Genomic DNA, 24,617 nt, shown 5'->3' with positions numbered 1-24,617 from the left:
AAAGAAAGGTTTTCTTCCCATTGTGGATTAGACATCTGAATTAAATATACTTTGATACACACGCGAAATACAAAAGACAGTCTGACTAAATGTTAGTTTCCCTCTCAGCTGCTCACAGACAACATTCCCTGAACAAAAACGAGAACAGAACTGTCCCACAATTAAGTTTTTTCAAGATCTTTCAGATCTTTTCAGATACATCAAAAGAAAAGCGCCTTCCTCTCTTCTATAGATCCTCTTAAAGTTGAAAACCATGTACTTTCAGATCACCTCAGGTAATCGTTCATAATGCATTCATAAACACAAAGATGCTTTTTCAGGGACAGCATCAGAGGCAAGTCTGGGCTGTTCTTTGCCTCTGCGTTAAGACAGAGCAGATGAATTAATATTCTATCCTATTAATTTCTTCTGCTGTTAATGCGTGTCATGAAGGAGATGTCACAATCCACAATCACTACTGAGCAAGCTGGTACACCAATAAAAGGGCTTCTCAGCACACAGCCTATTTCTCCCTCATAGTTTTTTCTTTAAAAAAACCCATCCTTCTCAAATCTGCATAGCTTTTCCTGATGCTGATACACTTGACATGAACAGGAACTCCCTGTACTTCAGAGCAGAATAATACGCTTGATTTCCACCACACGGTCTTCCTGGCTTCAGGATATCACTCTTTACGGAACTGGTCTGCAGACCACAAATTCGATCCTTGCTTTTGTTAAGTATTGCCAGCACAGATCACCAGTGCCCTATTCTTTTATCACTTTGTTTTGCTCATATTCTTCCCTTCACATCATGTTTTTTCCCCAAACTTTTTTCACTTTCCTACTTCTTTGTATTTGAAATATATGCCTGCATTACTTTCTTCTAGCTAGCCAGGCTTGGACAGATTGCTATAAATTCCATAGTGTACATACCAAAACTGAAAGAATGCAATTTTGCAGATAAGTATCTTAAAATCTACAAGTAAAAAAAAAAAAAAAGTCTCAAAACTTTACTTTCCAGCACAAAATAAACCTAAACCTGGAAGCAATTCTTCACACCCTTTCATGGTTTATATTCTAGTGTTTCTACATTCCTTAACGTTTTGCTTTAAGGTGTAGTTCCTCAACATGCTGACTTTGTCAGCAGAACCAGCTTTAAAAATTTCCACTCCTTCCTTCTCAAACTCGGCTATCTCTTCCCCCACTTAACGCAGCCAAGCAGGGCTCCCAACAGGGCCATGGTCTTGGATACAATCGAGGAGGGAGCAGAAGTTTCCATCGGGAAAAATTCAGCCTGTGATGCAGCACACAGTGCAGTGATTTGCAGCAGCACAGAAGAAGGGGCAATGAATGCCACAGGGAGGGACAAGCAAGCATCACCACTGCAGCTCACTTCAGCACTGAAGCTGCTTTTTGTGCACCTCTGCCACCCTTAGCCAGCACCCAGATTTAAATGCATCTGACCAAAAACAAGTCTCGCACTGAATGAATGAAGTTTACAGCACAGAAGTTCGCTTTGCTGGAAACCGGCCTCTTGGATTATTTAGGATAAAACTGTTTTGTTCTTCTGGAGAGTCAAGATGATCTTATACAGCCTAAACACCACAGACAGTAGCTGGTGCCACACTCAGCACTTGGGATGGGAGAACATGTTCGTTGGGCTCAAATGGTGCGGCTTATCACTTCCCGCTACCAATCCCCTAAATTTTCAGGGCTTTTTCCCTTCTTGTCATTGCATCAATCACATTCACTAATTACAAATTTTGGAACACTACCGGTATCTTCCCCACAAATTCTCTGAAGAGGAAAATAAAATAGTAAAGTTCATAGACTCACACCCAACCCTACACCCCCGTTAAAAAAAACATACACGGTGAAGCTAATGTAATTATGCCATACATTTTTATGTTGTAATGTAAGCCTGTGTTGTCCATATGAAGCTATATTCAGAGATGCAGTAAACAATTATGGAGCTATGACATTCACAATTAGAATTAATTCTTGGGAAATATGCAAGACATTTAGTATTTATGCTATAAATTCTCCATTTTTCCTTCTATGTCCATGCTATACTATCATTAGTGGCTACATATTACACTTCCCAAAACCTGTATTCCAAGAGGGTGTTTATATATATATATATTTACTTTTTTTTCCCTACAGGACAACCTCTGCAACTAAATACTGTTACAAAATGTTGACTTGGTAGCTACATATCACACCATCACATTCTTATGCCTTTACTAAGAACTGAAAACAACAGACTGGTAGCATATACACGCTCACTGTGAACTAGGGATTTCACCCCATCCCCCCACCTCTGAATCGGGCTGCATCTATATTATTGAAGTTTGGCTCCACAGAGTTTCATCCTTGCCCTAAGCTTTTCCAGAGCGGTGCATTTCTGGAGTGCTTTGCCATGGCAGACACTGAGATGCTATCTCCAGTTCAGCACTCTAGAAGTCAGGTTTGTGTTTAACCACCCACGTGGCTTTGCTAGATCAGCCAGCCAGCTCTCAGGCAGCATTTCAGCACTTCCTAAATTGCAAAGATGAATCTCATCAGTCTTCCACTCTGTGCTTCACAAACTACTACTGTTACATTATATACCCAGCAACAGGACTCAGCTAACCCCAGTTTTGAATCTACTTGTACTTGCTCTTAAGAGGTGAGAGAGCAAAGCACGATCCTAGGAAGACAGAAAACACCTTTGCCCTGCCAACTTGCTTCCATGGACTTCTTAACTATACAGGCACTCAGCTACAAATTGTCACAACCACCCATTTACATATTTAGGCAGATATTGCTTTCATTTTATAGATTTTTCTTTTTTAAAAAAGCATGGAAATACTAAAGAACACCCATAGTAATAAAGGCAGTGTCAAACTTAACACTAGAAACCCAGCCTCTCAACTACTTCTCAAACATGTAGTGTACGGCCTTTCTGCTGCTGTTTCTGCAGATATTCCCTTTTCTCTTACATATTAGTGTATCCAACATGGATGGGTTAATCTTCAGTGATGGTAAAGGGATCTCTTCTCAGCTGTCTTGCTGCTCTTCCCTACTGTCTTGCCAGCATGCCTAACCTGATTGGCATCACTCCTATTTTTAAATAATCAAGATTAAACTCAAATTACAAAAGATTCTGTTCTGTATCTTCTGCACAAAGCTTTCTTTGTGTGATTTTCTAACACTTTCTGTCCCTCTGCTGCTGAAAATATGTTTTGACCTTTCTGTAATACTTGGACAGGTGGTCTCTGAGTGAGATGCAGATTTGTGGTCCAAGTTTTTTACCATTATGCTTATGCAGGAGAGGTTAGAGATTCTTACGGGGCAGACGAATGCTCGTATTCTGCATTGTTGCTCACAATTAAAAAGTAGACACATATAAATAGAAGTACTCAAACTCAGGTTAGCTAACATACATGAGGCATTGCAATCAAGCCAAAAATCAATTTAATGGAGCAAATTTAAGTACATGGTTTCCTAGATCTTTTCCAACCACCTCTAAAACAGAACGAGACAATTACAAACAATCACATCTTCAAAAGGCCCTCATGGCCATCCCCGTATGGTGCGAGAAGTCTGCTTCCTCCATCCTTGTCCTTCAAAACAATCCCTCGGAACTTGCAAATTAAAAGCCCTTCCCCTTCTTCCTTTATTTAATCTACCCCACCCATGTTATGCACACAGCAGATTGTGAATATGTTGTGTTAGATTAAAAAAAAAAAAAAAAGCTACAGGCAGCATGCAAGTGAAATAAAGCACAAACATGCAAGTTTTGATAAGCTTGACTAGAAGCAGAGCTCACCAAACTGAAAGTAACTGTTGTGACATTTTAGTTTTCTTTTACAAGGAGAAGGTATGGGCTGCTGATTGCCGTTTGGGAAGGGGGAAATTAATCAGCAGTCTCTTAAGGAACCAGGGACAGCTGTCTAAAGCTCAGCTCGGGCAGCACTGTGACAGCACTTCTGGGTGTTGAGCCTCCCTCCTTCCCCCACTGCTTAGAAGCAAAGTCTCTTCCAGTGCAGCAGCTCCAGCAGTTACTTCTCATGCAGTCCAGATGCTACCACACAGGATACCGGTCTACCATTTTGCCATCTTTTTCTCTCTCTTCAGGGACAAATGACTCCTTGAAAAATCAAACCCTCTTTGCTACTGCACTAGGCTAGCATTATTTGCTTTTAACTGGTCTTCTCTTCACATTAACTCAAGAACCATTCAGCCATTTAATGTCATAACTCGTAGTGGTTAAGAGAATACGCAATGCCTCACCTGAAAGATGCTCCAGGGTGCCAGGAGGCAAGAGGCTTCTACATCTGGCTCTAGTGACATAATGCTAATAAACTAAGCATGACCTACACATACATCTATCTATCCAGGTTTCACGACATTACTTGTGACATCTCCTTCCCAATATTTTCCTAACAGTTTTGCTCAAGTTGATGTGTTTTTTGGGGATTGTTGACTGAATTCACTCTCTGCTGGAGTCCTCACTTAGGCTAACGTCATTTTTAAGTTTCCATTCTTCCCAGTTTCTTTATTTCAGCACATTCTGGGTGTAATGCCAGCTCATGACCCCTGCCTTTTACCTCTCTCTCAACAAAAGTAATGCTCCTCTGTGGGAAGCAACCCCTCATTTGGGTTTGATGTCATGACTTCTTTCCAATGTTACTTAGTGCCAACACACTGATACCTTCAGTACACTGATACCTTCCAGATATTTCAACAGGGGAATAGAGATTGTTAACAAGGATCTCATCACCTGGTACTTTAAAATCCACCTGTGCAAGAGCCTCCCTGAAGAACGAGTGGAAAACCATGAGTGTAATATGACTATCAAATATAGATGTGCAAGACCAAAAGCTCCATGAAGTTAGAGTGCATTACAGGGATTCTCAAACTACATCCACAGAGCAGTGGTAGTTATGCAACTTTTATTATACATCTGCCAAGAGCCATAGGTTAGCTAGTGTTGGTTTCTTCTCTGTTGTGGCTCCCAAGTGGTAATTAAAAAGATGACTACTGAAAATTCAGACCTTTTGAGTACTATTTTTCTATATATAGCAGTTACCCTACTCACCATACAGACCCTTATGGTCACTAAAGCTGGCCTCCTGCATCATCTAGATCACAAAATTTCACCAAGGGAGACCTGGGTCAAGCCTTTAACACCTAACCAAAAGATATAAGCTTTAACTAAAACTCATCAAGAAATGGAAAAATCTATCACATTTGTAAATAAGATCTTTCCATGTAAACTACTACCAGATTCACTACTTAAAATCAGGCTTACTAGTCTGATTTCTCAAGCCTCATCTCTCAGCCACGGGATCAACCTAGATCTTATGTGGGACAGATTACAAAGGCCTTGGGTTCAAATAATCTCTTCAAGTCAAAGGTCTACTATGACATGAAGCACTTGACTCTCATTCCATTTATATATCTTGCGGCAGAGTCATTCCTCAAACTGCAACCCTGTCATTTCAAAACCTTCTCTTAGACAAGCTAAATGCTATTAAGCTACTTAATTTTATCCTGTGAGGGAGGATTTCCAGACATCAAATTGTTCTGGAGCTCTTCTCAGAGCCCTTTTTGTTTGTCAGTATCTTTTTCATAATAAACCATGGACACCGCAACTAGACTCAGCACTCTAGTAACCAAGTTCATCCACAGAATACATGTACTTTGCTATTTATACATCCAAGAATCACATTTTCCCTCTGAGCCACCACTTCGCTGTGGCAGCTCACTGTCAACCATGGCAACTTGGTCTGCTTTTAATGTCATCTACATGGTGATTCCGATACTTTTCACTCTAGTCATCTGCAAACTTCATATGCTACAGTTCTGTCCTCTTTCAAATTATTTGTGGAGGTTAAATTAAATAAATTGATTCAAAAATACATCCTTTTAATTTTCTTGAAATATATCAAGTAGGAAATTATGTTTCACATGTGGTCTTTTTATATCCCTCTGTATGTCAACTGTTAGCCCACTGCCATTACACTTGCAAATATTTAATTGGAGCATCAGCACCAAGTCAGGTGCCTTAAAGAGTCTTAAGGATACTATTTCATCAGTTTGTCAACCAAAGCTGTAATCTCATAAACAAAACAGCCTGGCAGTTCCCATCCTCCATGGATATTAGGATCAACGTCATCTTTATTAACTTCTCAAGGTCACCCGGAAGCCTTGGTAAATCAACTTTTCAATCTTTCCATTCTAATCAAACCAAACACAATAGCCTTAAAAGTGAAATACCAACACTTTTCTCTAGATACTAATGTCACACTTGTGAAGCCGCTCATGTGCTGTGCAGCCAGGAAAACTATCAGAACGTGGTCTACAAAGAGAAGCCAATTTTTTAAGAGTCAAATTTTTGACATGTATATTGAATGACATCAGCAAGGGGGTACACTATACATTGGTTAAATGTATCAAAAGGAAGACATTACAGTAAAGCTCAGTGACAACAAGATTTTAGGAAATCAATGAAGATTCCTAAAAACTGCCTTCTGTGTCACATGACAGTTAAAATACCTTAGTATTTTAACAGAAATTAAAGATGCTAGCATTTTAACAGAAAACAGTAACAAATAAAGAGACTTCCTTCCTCTGTCCCATCATCCGTGTCCCATCCTGTCATGTCGTTCCCCAAGTATTGTCCTTTTTGAAAAGCTCCAAAATGAAAATTTTTGGCCAAATTCTCAGCGAGATTCCTGAGGCTAACACTGTTCCTGGGAAACCAAACGGCAGTAGCAGTGACAAAGTCTGCCCCTAGCCTCGGGCAAGGCTGTCAGGGCCTGTCTTAGGGAATGCTTGCACTGAAATCTGAATGTGAAGTTTCTGGCTCCTACTTCTGTGCTTAAGCCTAGGCCACACACATAGGGGAGGAAAAGAAAAAAATGAAAATAAATAGAAATTATAAAAACAAGTTAGTGAATTTGAAATTAGAGGGTCAAAGGAAAGCAAAGCTGCTATTCCATTTAAAAACAATTAAGAAAGGAAGTTGAGGAAAAGGGAGAGAAAGCAGAGAAAGGTAAGGAAGGAGAAAATGGAGCCAGGAACTTAGGCAAAAGAAATGTTACACAATCAGCTGATTAACTGAAGCGCTGGGATAGCACAAAATGTAATACGTTCAATTAAACTATCCCACTTCGAAACTGGCTCAATTACAGACAGCATTAAGCAATTTAGATTGTTTTAACTGAAACAATTTTTCCCCTCAGACCTGTTTATGCTGGTTATTTACATACTGTTCTGCTGGTGTGGCAAAGCTAGGCCAGCTTCATATTCTGCATTAGCAGCGCCGTGTCACACAGACTATGTGAGCTACATGGAATGCATTAGCATAAAACAAAGAGGTTTGGGTTTTTTAATCTTCTTTCAAAATGCAACTAAAAGTATGGAAAATAATGATGTTATAAAATCACAGATATGCTGCATTTTGCAATGAAAATTGACATGAAAAATGCAAGAAGCAAACTGTGTCTTTACACTGAACATATACCTTTAAGTTTAAAGGCTAGAACTAAGTGAAATAAGTATGATGGCCCATAATCGTCCTTGCTGAATGACTTAATCCGTTTTACATGTGAGGGAATTGAGCAGCCGCACAAAGGCTAGAGAAAAGAAATATAAATGTTTCTGAGTAGAGCTTACTTCGATATTGGGCAGTATGATTATACCAGATTACATCAAGGTTTTTCTTCTGGCATCTGTCAAGCATAGTAACCAACATTAATGTAGAATCTGCTCCATATTTGCCAGTCTGACTGGTTAGATAAATTCCCAGCATTCTTATCATACAAATATATTACTGGCGGCTAGCACAGAAACATGGTGTAATATCAGAAAACAGATTTATAAACTATTTAAGTTTATTAAGGTTTAAATTGTTGAATTAATAGACAACAGGCAGGCCATTATGCAACTGTTTTCAAATGGCATGTTTGTAGGGTCAGGATCAACGATGGTACTTACAAATGGCATGAAAACAGAAGATATTAAAAAAAAATAATCCAGGAAAGCTTTAAAGCAGCAGCAACTGCTGTCCTCCTGATAAACAGAGCATAACAGTTTTTAAAAGATGTCATTAAGAAAAAGCACCCAGGAAAAAAACAAGCAAGAGAGGCAGGTGTCACCAGTACAATGCAGCGAGCTCTTCCAGTCAGGTTGGAGCAGACTCTTGTAGAGGCACACAAGGCTGCCAGTTCAACACAAGAAAATACGTATCCGGTTCTCCCCATTTTTCACTCACAAAATATACATTGGGAAGTATCCCACAGCCACTTTCCAGTCCTTATCAAGGCTGCCTCTTTTGTGTTGAAAGCATTCATTTTCCATTCAACCAAAATAAATGTGATGGCTAAATCTGCAGCCTTTAATTGACAATTAAAAAGTCTGTTGTCACTGCAAGTCTTTCTGCATTTGCTCTTCATGTGCTCACAAGAAATGCTTCCCCCTATGTTTTCCCTACACAACTGTCCATAGGTGAAGCGCAGAGCCACACAGCGTTCATAAACCTAGGCTCCAAGACCTCCAAACTGCTCAAGCTGATATACTGTGTTCAGTAAAACATTTTTGCAATTTAAGAAACACTGGAACATTCAGGAAAACAAGACTCCACTTCAAAATAAGGCAAGTAATGACATCACGTTAAAAGAACACAATTAGAGACTGTATTTCTTGTTGAAAAACTGACATGAGAAAGTGAAATGACTAAGAAAACCCATGTTTCTCATCTTAAAAGTCTTCAAAAGTGATACTGTAAAGGTGGTTAGAATCTATAAAAATTATTTTAGAAATGAAAATTAAAATACCAGAAAAATAGAGGTATAATATATGCCCTGGAAAGCCTAAGCAACATAGTGCTGTGCTAATGTCTGGAAGTGTAATAGCACATGGTAACTGAGTTGTATGAAATCCAAAAACTCCTCAGAAAATAACAGTAGTTGGGTTTCCATTCTTTTAGGAAGTTTCAATAATCAGAAATACAATCCCCACAGCAACATGGTTTTGAATTTTGCTTTTTTCCCCTACCTGTGAGCCTTTTGTTCACCAAAAGACTGAGGAGTTTTCATCTTTGTAAAACTGTTCCTTAGAACAACAGACTTGTAGCTGTTTTGGAAATATTTTTGCATTATTAACTCTAGCATTTATGCCAATAATTGGGAAGGAGACAATGCTGTTAACATTTAAAACAGCGGAAGAAAAATATGTTGTTTTGTTTTTTCCAAGGAGCCCTACTATTATAATTAATACTCTAGTAACATTTCCTTTAGGAAATGTCTTACACATACACGGCCATCTGCTGGGCTTGCTCCTTCTGGTCTCAGTCCCATGAGACATCTTAGGTAAGCGCCTAATTCAAATCAAACAAGTAGTCCCACTACAGCGCAGAGAACTATTTACCTATTTAATTATAGGCAACCACTTTGGTACCCTGCTGAATCAGGGCCTTTGCTACTATTTTGAATTATCCTGCAATAAGAGTCATAATAGAGAAATCTACAAAGCAAAAAGAAAGAAGCACACACACACACCCCCCAAAATTAACAAACACACACAAAATTTTCATAATGCATCTTGCTCAGGTAAGTCTAACTTGAATTCTTCTATATGGTTGGAGTAGTCCCCTTGCTGATTCCACAAACAGTCATCCCTGATGTACACTCACAAGCTAAAATTTAACAACAAAAATTCCTGCTCTGTCTTTGAAAGAAAAAGTTTCTTTATTAGAAAGCAGAGATTGAGTTTTTCAGCAAACAATGGATTTCTTCAAAGATGCTAATGGTATCTGAATCAAAACTAGCCAAGAGGTAGTAAGTTCAGAAGAATTAAGTTTGAAATGTATTTATTACTCCCTTTTCAGTCAATTCCCAGCAGTTCCCAAATGCACAGTTTTTACAATTACAAAAATACATATTCTTTGTAAACAGGAACAATGACTGGCAGTCCCAGAGGAAGAAAGAGACTCTCTAATCTCTCCTCAGGCAGAATAAACAAAGTTCTTCCATCTCTGAAAGCTCTTACTTAGAAACTAATGGGTGAATGGAACAATAATCTCAGCCTGAATAATAAAAATAAAAAAGCCCTTTAAAACCAAATAAAAGGTTGCTCTTCCCTGTTCGATGTCACTGGTACACTTCAGTGATGCAGAAGAAATATCTGGACAAACCAACAAAGGCCCACTGGCACTGGTAGCTATTTGACCAACCAACCAACAGCACTTGGAGGGGAAAAGATAAACGTGAAATGAACCTGCTAAACAATATTTAGAATAACTAATAAAATACATCCATAGTTTAAAGGAGATTTTGGTGGTAGCTCTGGGTTAAAGTGATCCGTGAAAATGTGTCACACCTCCTTGGCAGCTTCTAAAGTGACCTGAAAGGTCATATTTATTTGCAACACAACAATTGTTCAGCCACAGAAGCTGCATATTTATGAAAGAATCTGTAGCGGATTGACTTAGACTGTAAAAGCTGTATCTTCATCCAGATGGACTAAGGAAACATACAAAAAAAACCCCACCACACAAAACCCCTGCCTCCCATTAGAACAGTGAAAATTCAATGGCATTTTTTTCACCCTGGGGATTTAGACTGCTCCAGGACAAACACTGTAGTAACAAATAATCAATTTTGTATTATTGAATAGCAAGTGGCCAAGTAAAGCATAATGACTGTCTTAGACAGAAGTTACCGATAAAAAACTGGGATGAAAGCACCGAAGCCCTCCTTCAAAGCAGCCCCAGCTCTGAAGAACACACTTAGGCAGGCAAGAACTCAGTGGGAGATACATCATTTTTGTCTACATTTTATGTAAAAGCCAAGCAAGCCCTTTACACATGTGCTGTTTTTTTTACCGGCATGAAACTTGCAACTAATCTGCACGGGTTATTTTTTCCACAAGCAAGCAAGCCTCCAGCGATTCTCATGCTCATCAGAGCTACAAATTGCTGAAAGGACAAGTTATTAACATAAGCTCTGAGAACCTCATTTGATGAAGAAGAGTCTAAGACACTGATTAACAAACAGTGTAATTTCCCCTTCCCCTTATTTTAAACCAGGGCCACAGTAGGTTTGGGTTTTGGTTTTTGGCGTTTTTTTAAGGCTACGTCTGAAGCTGGTGCCTAGAGCAAGAGTGGGTGAGAGCTCCATATGCCACTGAGCAGAGGGGCAGCTACGTGGCTGCGGGAAGGAAAGCTGGGGGTTTCCATCCAGCCGCTGCTGCCTAACTTGCGGGAGCAAGTGGAGGACAACTTTTGGATGTACGCAGGCTCATTTCTGCAGGCTTTAAAAATTTAGGAAACTGCTGTGCTCTGCACAGGCAGGAAGCACGATGCGTGCCTCCAGAGGTCAATGCAGGTACACAGGGTGTGTATTTGGCCCTGTATAACACACTGCTCCATCTCCTGCCTCTTTATTTAGGTGTTCTGCTTTTTTCGAAACCCAACTGTAGATAGAGTATCTCCACACACAAGTTTCTTTCCATATATTTCATATTTGATCTGGTTCCAATACATATCATACTGATAACATGAACAGGAAAGTAACCATCCCGATGTATATATTTCTCATAACACTTCACAAAAGACGTATTCCCCAACTTGCCTCATGCGCTCCACACCTGAACAATAAACATACAAAGCAGCCTTGGTTCCCCCTCCCCACAGACACACACGCTTTGTTCGGCGATCCATTCTTCTACACCCATCAAGCTCACTAAATAAACATGACGAGCACACACCTGCGGCACTCATCCCAGCCCAGCGCTGTTTAATGTATGCAATTACGCTAATCTGTGGAGAAGGCTGCCAGTGGAAACCAAATACTAGAACGTCAGCATTCCTGACTAACATGCCACGCTGCAACCCAGCTCAACAACAAAAAAAAAAAAAAAAAAAAAAAAGCGCGCTCCTTAACATACCAAATTAGACTTCTCAGAGCAGGAGCGTTTTTGCTGGCTTCCAATCCAGCAAGGAATCGCGGCTACCACCCTCCAGCTTACTGCACAAGGAGTTCAAGAACAAGGCCAAGAGGCCTGAGCCTTTTCATATCTCCTTTTCATATCTCCGTGGACTATCCCAGCTTCCTTGGCTGCAGGAAATGAAACTGTGATTTAGATAAAGATAACAGACTCCAGCCCCAAGTTAAATGGAGCAGGTCTATCACGAGTGCAACCTATAGATGGGCTACTGAGCACGCAAACCACTGAACTAGCATCGCCTTCCTCCTTACCAAGGCAACCGCTACACTTTTTTTGTTTATTCCAAACCACAGCTGTAGGGAGATGGTAAGGAGCAGCCTGACGAAACCTCTCCTATTGCCTCCTCAGGTCCTCTGCCAGATCCAAGCCTCTTCCTTCTCCCGTATCTTAACCAGGTGTAATAACCACACTATTCCCACAACCTTAAAGATGCCCTTGATTCAGCAGCCTAGTGATTTTTAATTTTTTTCCCCCCAGAAAATAAAATGCAATGGTTCATGCTCATGAAAGGCCAGTGGATCCTTGGTGATGTACTGATGTGTCAAATGCTTACAATAAAACAAAATCCCAAAGTTAAAAACCTAGACAGTGCACTTACGAGACGGTCAGTGTATGATAGCAAAACGCTCTGCTATTTTTCATGATTGCTAAGAATAGGTAGAGCAAGATCCTGAAGTTTTTTACTGAAAGAACTGCTGTGATACCCACTGCCTATCTGATTAAACTGCACTTAATTGTCTGCCAATTTAAACACAGACATACGCAGCATCACGAACAACTCAAAAGATTAAAACCACCATGTCGAAAGCAAAAAATAAATATTACACCTGAGGAAATAAGGGCTAGCCAGCTGGCACCTTTTCACCACAAAAATATCTTAATTAACAAGGGGCAATAATAAGGCTGCATGAGGAACAGAAGGAAACTTTATCTGTGCTTCTTTCCTACATACACACAGAAATCTGCCACCAGGAACAAACAAAAAAAAATAAAAGAAAAAAGGAAGAGGAACAAATACATGCAAAGTTTCCAAACGTTTTCATCTTGTAAAGTCTCCCTGCGCTAAGAAATATTTATTAATGACCAGATTTTCATAAACCACAAGTTTTGCATTGAGACTTACGCGCATCAGTAATATTTATATTGCATTAACGTTTGGTTTACGCCAGTCCAAAAGAAAACTTAAAAGTGTGAAAACTGTAGAGGGAAAAGAACCCACCCAAAGAAACAAAAAAAAGGCACGGGCAGACACACACACCCCGGGCGCTCTGCCCCGCTTTCAGTTCCCAAGGCAGGGGCTGCAGCCTGCGGAGCCCTCGGCGGGGCAGGGCCGGCAGCGGCCCCGCGGCGGCTCCTCGCAGCCGGGCTCCATCCGCCGGCTGCGCTCCGCGGCCCGGGAGCGGGGCAACGCGCGCTCGCCCGGCGCCGCCGCTCACCCGCGGCCGGGCCCGCTGCCGGGAAACCCCCTCCCGCGGCCCGAGCCCAGCGCGGGGGGCCTGCCCCGCACCCTGCCGCGGCTCCGTTACGCCGAAGCCGCCAGAGCCACCGGCGACGGCAGCCCCGCCACCACCCAGCGCGGCGTGACAAGCCGCCGCCCCGGCTGCTCCCGCGGGAGCCGCAGCGCCAGCGCCGGGACGGGCCGAGGCGCCCCGCGGCACCTCAGCGCCGGGACGCCCGGCCAGCCCCCCCGCCCGCGTCTTCCCTCTCCCTCAGCCGCCGGTGCCGCAACCCCCCGGGGCGGCCCGCACGGTCCCGCGTCCCCCGCGGCGGCTCACGGCGCTCAGGTGGGACGGGGCGCCGTCCTCGCCCCCCACGTACCTGTTGGCGCCCGCCGTCCCCTCGCCGGGGGTGCTCCTGGAGAAGAAGCGGGAGAAGGTGCTGTGCCAGGAGGGGCCGGCCCGCCGCCGGCTGCCCCCGCCGGACATCGCCGCCGCCGGGACAGGACGCTGGCGGGACGGGAAGCGCCGCCAGCAGCCGCCCGGCACCGAGTCCCCGCGGCGGGAGGCTGCAGCGGCACCCGCCTCCCTCCGCCCCCGGGGCGGGGCCGCCGCTCCGCCTCCGCCCGCCGCTTGTGGCCGGCGCGGGCCGGGCCCGGAGGGCGGGAAGGGCGCGGGGCAGCGGGGGGGGCGGGCGGCTGAGGGCAGCTGCGGCCCGCGGCTGGCAGCGGGGTGGCGGTACCGCAGCCCACCGCCCCAGCCCCGGGGAGGGGGGCGTTCGGGTGGCTTTTTTAAGTCACTGCGACATAACTAGCGTCAACAAAGAGGAAAACGATCAGAAGCGAAAATGAACTCCGTAAGAAAAACGACAGGCGGCCCTCGGAGCGTCACCCCGCCGGCGGCGAGCACCAGCGCCAGCCCCGGGTGTAACCCGGGCCGGCTCTGAGGGGCCGATGAAAACGACTGCCATGGAGGAAGCGGGTTTCTCCTGCCTGTTGAAAAGATTTCTTCCTAGAAAAAGAGTCTGTTGTCAGGGGGTTTTTTTTGTTTGTTTTTGCTTTTTGATTTTTTTTTATACTGAAACCATTTTTCTCCAAGGGCTGTGGCCTCCCCTCAGTTAACATCAAACTATCCCGATCAGCAGAGATGACCTTTCCGTTGCAACAACCCAGTAACAAATACCATCCTCGTTTTACAGAGGTGATGCACCAAACCTTAACGATTCACTGAGTGTGAATTACTACTCTTGACATTAGGATTTTACATGGAGAGCCACACTCTCCTCTTTCTCGCCTCGATGAGCATCTCTGCTGTTCTTTGTAACTGCTGGCACCTCACACCTGTATATCCACTCCTTTTGGCATCGTGCCATCTCACAGGATCGCCCAGTGGCTGAGGTTGGAAGGGACCTTGGGTGGTCACCTGGTCCATGCCCCCTGCTCGAGCAGGGCCACCCAGACCAGGTTGTCCAGGGCCATGGCTTTTGAGTATCTCCAAGCGTAGAGACTCCACAGTCCCTCTGGGCAACCTGTGCCAGTGCTCACCTCCTTTGCTGTAAGATTTTTTTTTCCCATTTGTTCACCTCGATCCACCCCCTCTATACCAAAGGCCTCTTTGCCCTATTCTTAACCGCTGTGCCATAGCATCAGCCTGCCCTGGCTGCAGCTTGGAGTGGCATGAAGCGGTACACTCCAGGCCCATCGGCAGAAAAACTGTCTGGAAATCAACTCCTGGCTACTTTTCTGTCTCCATTCCACTGCCTCAGTTATGAGCAAAATCTTCAAGAAATGTGAGACAGCTCCCGTTTGTATTGTCTTGTATGGCTTTGACGTGGATTTTGAAAACACAGACACAGGTGGGTACTGGACATGTACTTAAATCTCTACTGGTCAGAGCTGGGACTAGTTGGCTGTTTCACAGGTTACAAGAAGTAGCTTTCTCATGGTATAATTACCAGTCACAAACCTTCTTCAGGGGACCAGCACTTACTACACAAGGTCCTGCCTAGTTTTCAGTGGCCAGACAAGGAGCAGACAGTTCTCTTAGTGACACAATGCCCCATACCTAGCACAAAACTACAAAATGTTTAATTCCAGACCAGTGCAGAGAAAAAAGATACCACATTTTGAGAGTACCTACACATAGCTGCCCGTTCTCAGGGAAATGGCAATCAGGATTAAAACTACAAAATGTAACAGCAGCCCCAGTTACAGGAACATTAGAAGGGGACACTCCCTCTGACATTCAAAATGAGAAGTAATTAAGGCTCCAAAACCAAATTAGATGAGTGGCTATTTATTGGGACTGCACAAACAGGCTGCAGGGAGGCTTAGGCTCTCAGTGATTGTCTATTACTTGTAATTCTTACTTGCCACATACATCTTACAGCTTTCCTACCTATTGCTTAAGTAGGGTTTAATCCCTAATCTGTAGTAAACCTGAATATAATAATTAGCATTTATAAAGCTAATATATATATATAAAAAGCTATAAATCCAGTATCTCTGAAGGATTTAGGCATTAATTAATCCTCATAACCACCTCAGGATGTAATGAAGTATAATATAGTGAGTGGTTTGCACACAGAGACAGTCAAAACACCTAGCTGTGTCCAAAATCTGTCCGCACTCTACCAGCGAGGCGCTCAGAGGGGCACCACAGGGCAGCACGAAGCATTACCAGGGCTGCGCTTGTCCAGGAACAAAGAGCCAACCTCATCAGAAATGCTAATCCCAAACAGTAACATTTTGTGCTCAAATCTGTTTCTCCTTTCTTCCTTGCATCTAAAAGCAGAACATACAGAAACATACCAAACTACAGTTCTACGGGAGGCACGTAAGTAAATTCTAATCAAAGTAGTAAAACTATATTAATATAAAACCCATGAACGTCCCAGGTTAAATAATCCCTTATTTATTCCATACTCTGGAGTAATTTAGTGCCACATAAGTTAAGAGTAAATAATTTTCACACATTTAAAATAATAAAATGGGAACCGCCAGCGGAGTTGCCCACAGGAAGCCAGTTTTAGCCACCTACACCTTCCACGAAGGGAGAAAAGTTAGGCTTTTACCCCAAGATGCAGTATCGACCGTGTGGCAGGTGGCCTCGCATATTAACACAGCTGTCGGCATTAACAGCAGCACCAACACATGCAAGCCAAAACAGATGGGGGGAAAAACAGGTTCCTCTCTGCCTCAGATTAGAGTACTCACATGTGGCCCGTACGAGGTAATACGGCATCGCCAAGGGCAGCGAGAAACCATTAAAACAGAGCTGCAGAGGGGCACAATGGCACAGAAGAGGAAAATGTCAAGCCGAGGCTCTCAATACTTTTTTTTTTGTAGTTCAACCCGCCCAGAGTTTCACTTGAATCAGTATCTCGAATAAGAGAAGGGAGGGTGCTGTGCCCATTCCATATCCACTGATTTTCTACTGCAATTCAGATTTATAATGGTTGTGCACAAGGGAAACCTCCCCCTTCTCCTTGCTGCTTTAGGGTGAGCAGATGGTGAAGTTTTAATTGTGCTTTCTGAATTTCCTCCTTTTTATGGGTCTTTACAATCTTGAGTCAAATCTTTTGTTTTTGTTTGGATACCAAAAAGGAAAGCAAGTTTCCATCCTACTGATTTATGAAGAGCTCTCCCCTCACACCCTGTTTTAGAACTTTCCTGATACACTGAAGTCGTAATGAGGGGAGAAACATAGTCTTAAAACTACCAAACTAAACATTTTCACTGCAAGCACATTTTTAGCACAGCTGTTGAAGAAAAAACCCACATTCTCAAACTGTTAGCATGGTTGGACTGCTACAGTAAGAAATGGTCCTATGTTTTGAGGTACAACCCTGCTAAACAAAAGCATCGTTCCGTTTTCTGTTTTCATACATGTTTAATGCGTTTATCTAGAAAAATGTTTTGTATGTCTTGACTACTGTCTCTTGTTAAGAGGCAATCCCATTTTCCAGGCTCTTAGAGAACATGTCTACAGTTAGGGTATATGGGATGCAAATAGCAATGGTATGTTAATAATGGATGGTCCCTTACTTATCTTTTTCCTTTCCAGTATATATTATGGCAAGGCTTCTCATAGGTGGCATGAGACCATGAATTAATAACTGCACTTAATGGAGTCATCACATGTAGTATTTCCTAGCCATTTTTCACAATGTTAGTTGTCCAGATGTTAAAAAAATACTGATGCCTTTGAAATCTCTAATCTATGCTTATCCTAAAATGAAGGTGAGTAACAAAATTGAAGATTTGGGTCTCGGATATGTTATTACACAGATGAAACATGTTAGGCAAGGATTTCTAAGATATCTATCTAGCTATGACCTTCAGCAGTAAAACATGCACTGTGCAGCTTCCATCAATCCTCATCCCTTTAACTGCGAACACACAGTTCCTCCATTTGATTTACTGAAAATGGTTTAAGAGAGCGCCACACAGTCAGCTGCTATTGTTCAAATGCCTTCATGTCTGGAGAAGACAGCTGGAAATGACTCATGGTGTTAACTGCAGTTACTGAGGGTTGTAACCGTGTTCTTTATTATTTTGGGTAAGATTTATACACCGCGTTACCTATGGCCAAAGTTCAGTGTAGTAATTAAAATCTTTCAATCAACTTTTTGGAAGGCCTCTCCTATCTGTTTTCCACACTACAGTTTGTGACATTTATGTTTACCCAGCAGCAGAAGTGCTAAAATGGAAAACTGATTGTAAAGAACAAAATAAAAAAATGACCAACACACTTACAGAACCTCTTTTAACATAGACTTTCGCTGTACCTGGGCATGGAGCAAAAAGTATTCATAAGCCTCACACTACGGTGGTATATATGTACCTAACCACCCTAGACGATGACCAAAGTCCTTTTCTGTTAATTCCATCAGAACTGATAACTTTAGGCTGATTAGCACAGCTTGGCTGGAAGGCTTCCAAGACATTTTTGATAGCCCCTCCTATCAACTACACTTGTGTGAATACAAAGATGAAACTCACTTGTGTTCTTACCAACACTAATCATTGCAAAACACCCTGCCCTAACTGGAGCTCAAGAAAAACCTGCACATCATATAATGAGGTCTCTGTAAAACCATCATATTCTGGGTTATGCTTCCTTGCTAAGCCAATCTGTTTATTCACCACCATCCTTACTAGAAAACTCATGGTTAAACAAAGTGCTTCAATAAGCTAACTTCATCCAACTTCTAACATATATTCAATGTACAGTAAAAAGCAGCACAAGTTATTTAGTGTCCAGAAGAATACAAGAGGAATTTCCAAAAAGAGGAAATCCGTGAAATACATAACCAGCAACTTGTATATTGTAATTAATTTAACACTTTTCCGTATAGAATGTCTTTTGAATATCAGATTTGTAGTTAAAAAGTGAATATGCACCTTTCTGTACAAATCTACACATTTTCAAATATCAAATCAGGTTACTAATATTCTAAAGGCTTACCCTATTTCCATGCATGTACATAAAAGCACATTTTTCAGTTTGCAGATTCCTAAGAAGTTTTGAATTGTGGTGCAAGCCTACATACAGTAAATTTAAGCCTCTGGACAGCAGACCTGCCATTTTTTATGTTACCTTTCAAAGATTTAGAACTGGTCCCTGGACCCCAAGGCTTCCTAGAACCACTGACTGCAACACACTGGCAGACACGCACTAATTCCACCCCTTTGTCTATCCTGCTGGGTTTCACAACACAGAATACTTTTCAACCCAATGATCTAAGCCCTTTATAAAACATTATTAAAAATGTTTTAAAATCAGAAAAAAAAATAGGTAAAGTAAACCCTTACCACATTCATAGCAAGCATATGTATTGGTATAATCCAAAAGGAAGAATCATTTCAAGTGGCTGGAGAAATACACTGCAAAATATTCCGTATGTAAAAACGACTGCAAGTACACCCGTCTCTAACAAGCAGAATTCTTACGGATTTGAGCCAAACAGGATCATAAAAGCTTTTGGCTGCAAATGTTGCAGAATCCCATCTGGTTTCATGTAACAACTTATTTTTCTCTCCACTTCATTTAAGCTTCCAGAAAGAAATTAAAAAAAAAAGAAAAAAGAAAAAAAAAAAAAGAGGAAACCTTTTCCTATGTATACAAATTATATCCGTAGTTATTCCAAACAGGCAGAAAACACTCCAATCTTATTACAGAACAAACAGAAAACCAGCATCTAATTCTTGGCATACAAGTTTTACATAACAGTAAACAGTATGTATAGCATACAGAAAAAGGGTAAGAAATAATAAAGCCCAAATTTGTAAGAATGCAAGTGACCATTAACCGGACTGTGCGTGACTCCTCTCACCCTGCCCCCATCTTTTTTTTAAGCTCAACACAACAGAACCTTTTGTAGGGGAAAGAAGATTTCTCTTAATATGTAAGAACGAGAATTCTGAATAATCCATACATTCCCTGACTCAGGCGCTCATTATTGTTGAAGTTTGAGAACAGCAGTTTTTCAGCAAAGCAAACACCATCATAAGGAAATGTGTGGCTAATGGGAATATAACTCTGAAACTTGGTCTTTTCATCTGATGTTTTATAGAAATATTTTCTGTATGTAATGTACAGCTTTAGCCCAATTAAATATGAGTAATAAGACTAAAGATGCTTCCCTACAGTGGAAGATAGTATTTTATAGGATGTAGTTACTGTAGCTCATAAATATTAGATGTACACCAGTTTGTCCAAATTTTGTTCAGGGTGTGCTGAGCTGCTGCTGAAAAGAAAAGCTCACATTATCTCTTCATTAAATCAGTTCCCTGAATAAAGCTGTAAAATGTCCTTTCTATGAAAAACTGACTGAAGTGCTCCTATTTAGTACAATGCTAACATTAGATCAACTGTCATTCACTTAACAACTTGGGCATTGCTACAGTCTTGAAGAACGTACATAGATCGTTTGTATTCTGCATAATAAAGGACTTATTAAAATGCATTACCTGCCATGATGACAGAACACACACCTCAAGGAAAGCATGACACTTATCACCCATAAAAGTTTTTTTTATCCTTCTTTGAACCATTGCATGACATATCAGAGCAGACTGAGAACTAAGTGGTACTTTAACAGCTATAAAATGGTTGAAAAGCAAGTTTGGAACTAAAACCCCCCATTCCTACAACCTAAACTAGTTGATTTTGGATATGTGTCTCTTAATTTCCAGAAAGCGTAATACTACAACATAAAAGGTCTGTACATACGCTAATATTGGTAAGTCAACACTGAAGTGGCTATTCCACAATTGCTTTCTAAGATAAAATTTATTGTTCTTATTTTATAATGGTACTAATTAAAGAAATAATACAGCTAAAGCCTAAATTGTAATACACAGCAATACCTTCTAACCACTAGATCGGATTAGTTTATAGATCAATTCAGTTTGCTTTGAAACTTCTGCCAAAAATTTGTTAGAGCACTAACTTGCTCTTAATTTAAACCTCAACAGAGGACTTAAAACCCAGACAATTATCCATGGGTTCTAGCCACCTCAAAACAGAGTAACGCTTCCCCTGTGAAAACTACCTTAAGAATGTAAAAGATCCCCTAATTAAAAAGGGGGGGGGGGGGGGGGGGAGGGGCTGCAGCAGGGAAGGAAATAGGACAAGAGAAAAGCATCACCTTTCCCAGCAGAAACATTCTACCTTTACGAAGAAACCCTTCATCCATCCTTACTCCTCTAAAGCAAGGATGTAACCACTGGCCAACAAAATGATGTCACAAAGATGTTAAACTGGGACCAAGTTGCTTCCACGTAACCCATTGAAATAATAAACTATGAAAACATTCTCAGAACATTGTGATCATTGAAAACAACATACACTTTCTGGTTCATTGAATCCATTTGTTACTTGTTACATCATTTTTTTCCTGTTCAGTTTAAACTAATAAAAGTTAGTGGATAAGATTAAAACAGAAATTTACTTGCAGAGTGACATTAAGTCAAAAAAAAGCATTGCAAAGTTTTTCCCCTCATAACTTTAAACCTGTGTGATCATAAATACAGACAATGCCAGGATCAGCAATGATGCCTGACAGCCAATAACAACTTTTTACATTCATGATTGCCTATTTTTCCACAACTCACATTATGCCATTTCTTTTACATTGGATGTGTTGCCACTTAATCCCTGTCTAATGGTTAGATCCTTTATTAGTGGAATAAACTTTCCCAGTTCCAACTGGAGTGTACTACAAACTTGTATTTTCACTAGATATTTCACGGGAATTATTCCTGGGGAGCCGTGGCATTCAGAGACCTCTTGCCAAGTTCTGCTATTCTTTTACATGGTTTCAACTCCATGGTTTTAAAACTTTGGGATTGTTTCCCTCTTAAATTTGTACAGGCATGCCAATACGAGTGCATTAGTTCAGGTCACAAGGGTACTTTAAAGATCACCCTCACTAACTGCGCTTTTGTTTACATCACAAAGTAGGCTGGGAGTACACAAACTGAATTCTTTTTGGATGAAGCTACACTGGAAAGCTCCTTACTAGGGAGCCTGTATTGCCACTTCAATCATTTATCGTGGTGACTTCATTGAGCCTCAAGAGGCTTGGGCTTCTTCAATATTTGTTAGCATTAGCATGACTCTTCATGCTTCAGCCCAAACTTCTTCCACACATCCCCCCACTTTCCTTGATTTCATACATCCTTTTCCTTACTATCTTTTCTTCCCTTTACTGAGAACTTTTGGGCAACTCCTCAGCAAACTAAATTTGGTCCAATAACTATCTTGCTAGGCCTACAATCTCCTCACTGGTCTCCAAAGACAAAGTTGTTTTTAAAAAGGCTGCTTAGCATGAAGTTTCTAAATTATACACTTCTTTTACTGAACAAATTAACTTGATGTTCAAAGGTGCCCCCTAAATCGCAGAGAAATTACTTACTCTCCCTTGTGAGCTGGTACCCAAGTAATATGATTGTAATACAACCAAGTTCATCTTCTGATAAACAATTTGTAGAACATAAGATCATTTAATGGTAGACAAGAAACGTTAACAGCCTAGCTTTCATTTTAAGGATTGGTTTTGGAAAAGGGTAGTGGGAGTGGGTTTCATGCTATGATAAGAAAAGTGGAAAAAGTAAACATGGCTGATTCGCACAGTGAGATCCTGACATGCACTGAAAGACAATGGCATCTTATCACACACACACTATGCTTCTGAGAACAAGAACTTCATGTGGCTAGAAATATTCAGCCAATTAAGTAGCAATCCAGCTGACTGAACACTGGTAAATTAATTATAAAGTGCTGGTTCACACCAACACAGATGCTTGCATGATGTAACTTACTGTGACAGGAGCTACAAAGCCTCAGAACTAAAGTACAGTTACAGAATATTACTAAAAACACTTGGCATTTGTTAAAAGACAGCATTATAAATCCTGAATTCTGATTAGCTAGTACACATATTACTAGTAACATATGGGCTGTGCAATAATAATAAAAAAGATCAGGGCATATCAAGTTAGCCTTTGAAAGCAAATTTTCCTGACCTTTCTGAAAAAGGACAGCTGAAGTCTTTTCTCAGTAGTCCCCTTTTTTGCTTTTTTTATTCCAGTCTTTTTGACCTTCTCTTGTTATCTATTTTGCTTCTTAAAAAAAGAAAACAACCGGGAAGGGAGCTGCAAAGTTTCACTAGCAGAGTACACAAAAGTTAAAAGGAGCAGACCAGAGAGTTTTGAAGCAAAACTGTAAGGACTTCTGTGAAACAGAAATAAGGCAGACCAGAAAGAATTAAAGAAATGGATGACAAATTAATCATGAGGAGAGTTATTTCTCAAATGAGTAAAACAAAAAAACCCAAACCCACAAAAAACAACACTTAAGATTAAACTGTATTTCTTGGCATAAGAAATACTTGCTTTTAAGGACAAATATTTTGATCAACATTAATAACATTTTCTTAGTAACAAGAAATAAAATTTCCTAGTTAGAGCTTCTAAGAGAAGAGCTGTTTTCTGAGACAGCATTGCACAGCTGTTTTTAGGAAGCACTGAAATGCAGGATTATCATTCCACATATTACCACATCAGAATGCCTTCCTGTAGACAGCTAAACTGAGCTGTTATGTCTAGCCTTTCACAGCAGCTTATCTTTCTTATTAGTAAATAAAAAGTGCCAAGCATATTATAGTTAGAGGGCTGAGATTAAAAGGAGGATCCATTACATTTACATCCTACACTTAGAACTGCAATTGCTTAACAGAAATTTGCCCAGGAGTCTTCAGGCCTCACAGACTCTTGGCGTACCTGCAAGTAGCTACAGGTTGAACACCAAGTTCCCATGGATTCACGTCCCGAGTACAAGAGAGGCAAGGCTCGAAAGAATTAGGAATCACACATCTTGGAGCATCCAGGCAGAACTCATTCTTTTAACATCCTAAATGCAATGGGAGAACAGTATTGAAGACTGACAGCCACCGGGCCCTCACGAACCAACTCCAAAGAAGCCTTTCTTCCACAGACGCATGAGGCTTTTGTGCAACAGATGAACTTTGTACTAAATTCAATGTTACAAAAGCAACTCAAGGCTGTAGCAAGTGTGTATGTTAGGGACTTATGCCCGTACACCATGCGGAGAGGAGCGGTGAATATGCAAACATCCCTCCAGTAGCTTTATGTCCACAGAACGATCACAAATGTTCTAGAAGTGAGACACAACTAATGGCTGAAGTGGTAAGGAAAGGGGCGTGGCAAATAAATAAATAAATAAATAAACAAACAAACGAATAAATAAATAAACTAATAAATAAATAAATAAATAAATAAAGTCAAGCATTTCACCAACAGGCCTGTCCCCATTCCCACTCCTTCCAAGAGGTCTCCATCCAACCCAGTGTCCTGGTAGGAGGGGAACAGAAAGCTGCTGAAGAAAAAACCCCACCGTGAAACAGGAAAAAAACCCAAGAAGGGGAACAATCACCAACGTTAAAACCTGCTGTTTTCAAGAACGGCTTACTAACCACATCAGAAAGCAAAAAGTAAAAGACAATAGGGCACTTTCCTCAGATTTGTAGGGGGAAGAACAAAGCAGTAGGTTCAAACAGCTTCCCATGACAGTAAAGGCAATCCATAAGATAAACATCAAGTACTTGGTGTAGTCCAACATAAACATAAATAATCAGAATGCCATCAAGGTTCAGATTATTCAAGAAAGTCAAAAA

At 41.2% G+C, this 24,617-nt stretch overlaps 1 protein-coding gene across 1 annotated transcript in view; it reads right to left on the bottom strand.

The window, feature by feature from the left end:
* CRYBG3 (crystallin beta-gamma domain containing 3) overlaps positions 1-13,990 on the bottom strand; it is a 94,625-nt gene extending 80,635 nt beyond the window's left edge. Inside the window, exon 1 of the mRNA XM_055803154.1 lies at positions 13,797-13,990. Coding sequence (XP_055659129.1) covers positions 13,797-13,903 — 107 coding nt within the window. The 5' untranslated portion in view covers positions 13,904-13,990. The remainder of the gene's footprint in view (positions 1-13,796) is intronic.
* Positions 13,991-24,617: the final 10,627 nt, after the last annotated feature.

The sequence above is a fragment of the Falco peregrinus genome, chromosome 4 (genome assembly GCF_023634155.1).
Source record: "Falco peregrinus isolate bFalPer1 chromosome 4, bFalPer1.pri, whole genome shotgun sequence".
Taxonomy (NCBI): Eukaryota; Metazoa; Chordata; class Aves; order Falconiformes; family Falconidae; genus Falco; species Falco peregrinus.
The sequence above is the reverse complement of the archived record's forward strand: the minus strand, read 5'-3'. Positions and strand labels throughout refer to the sequence as shown.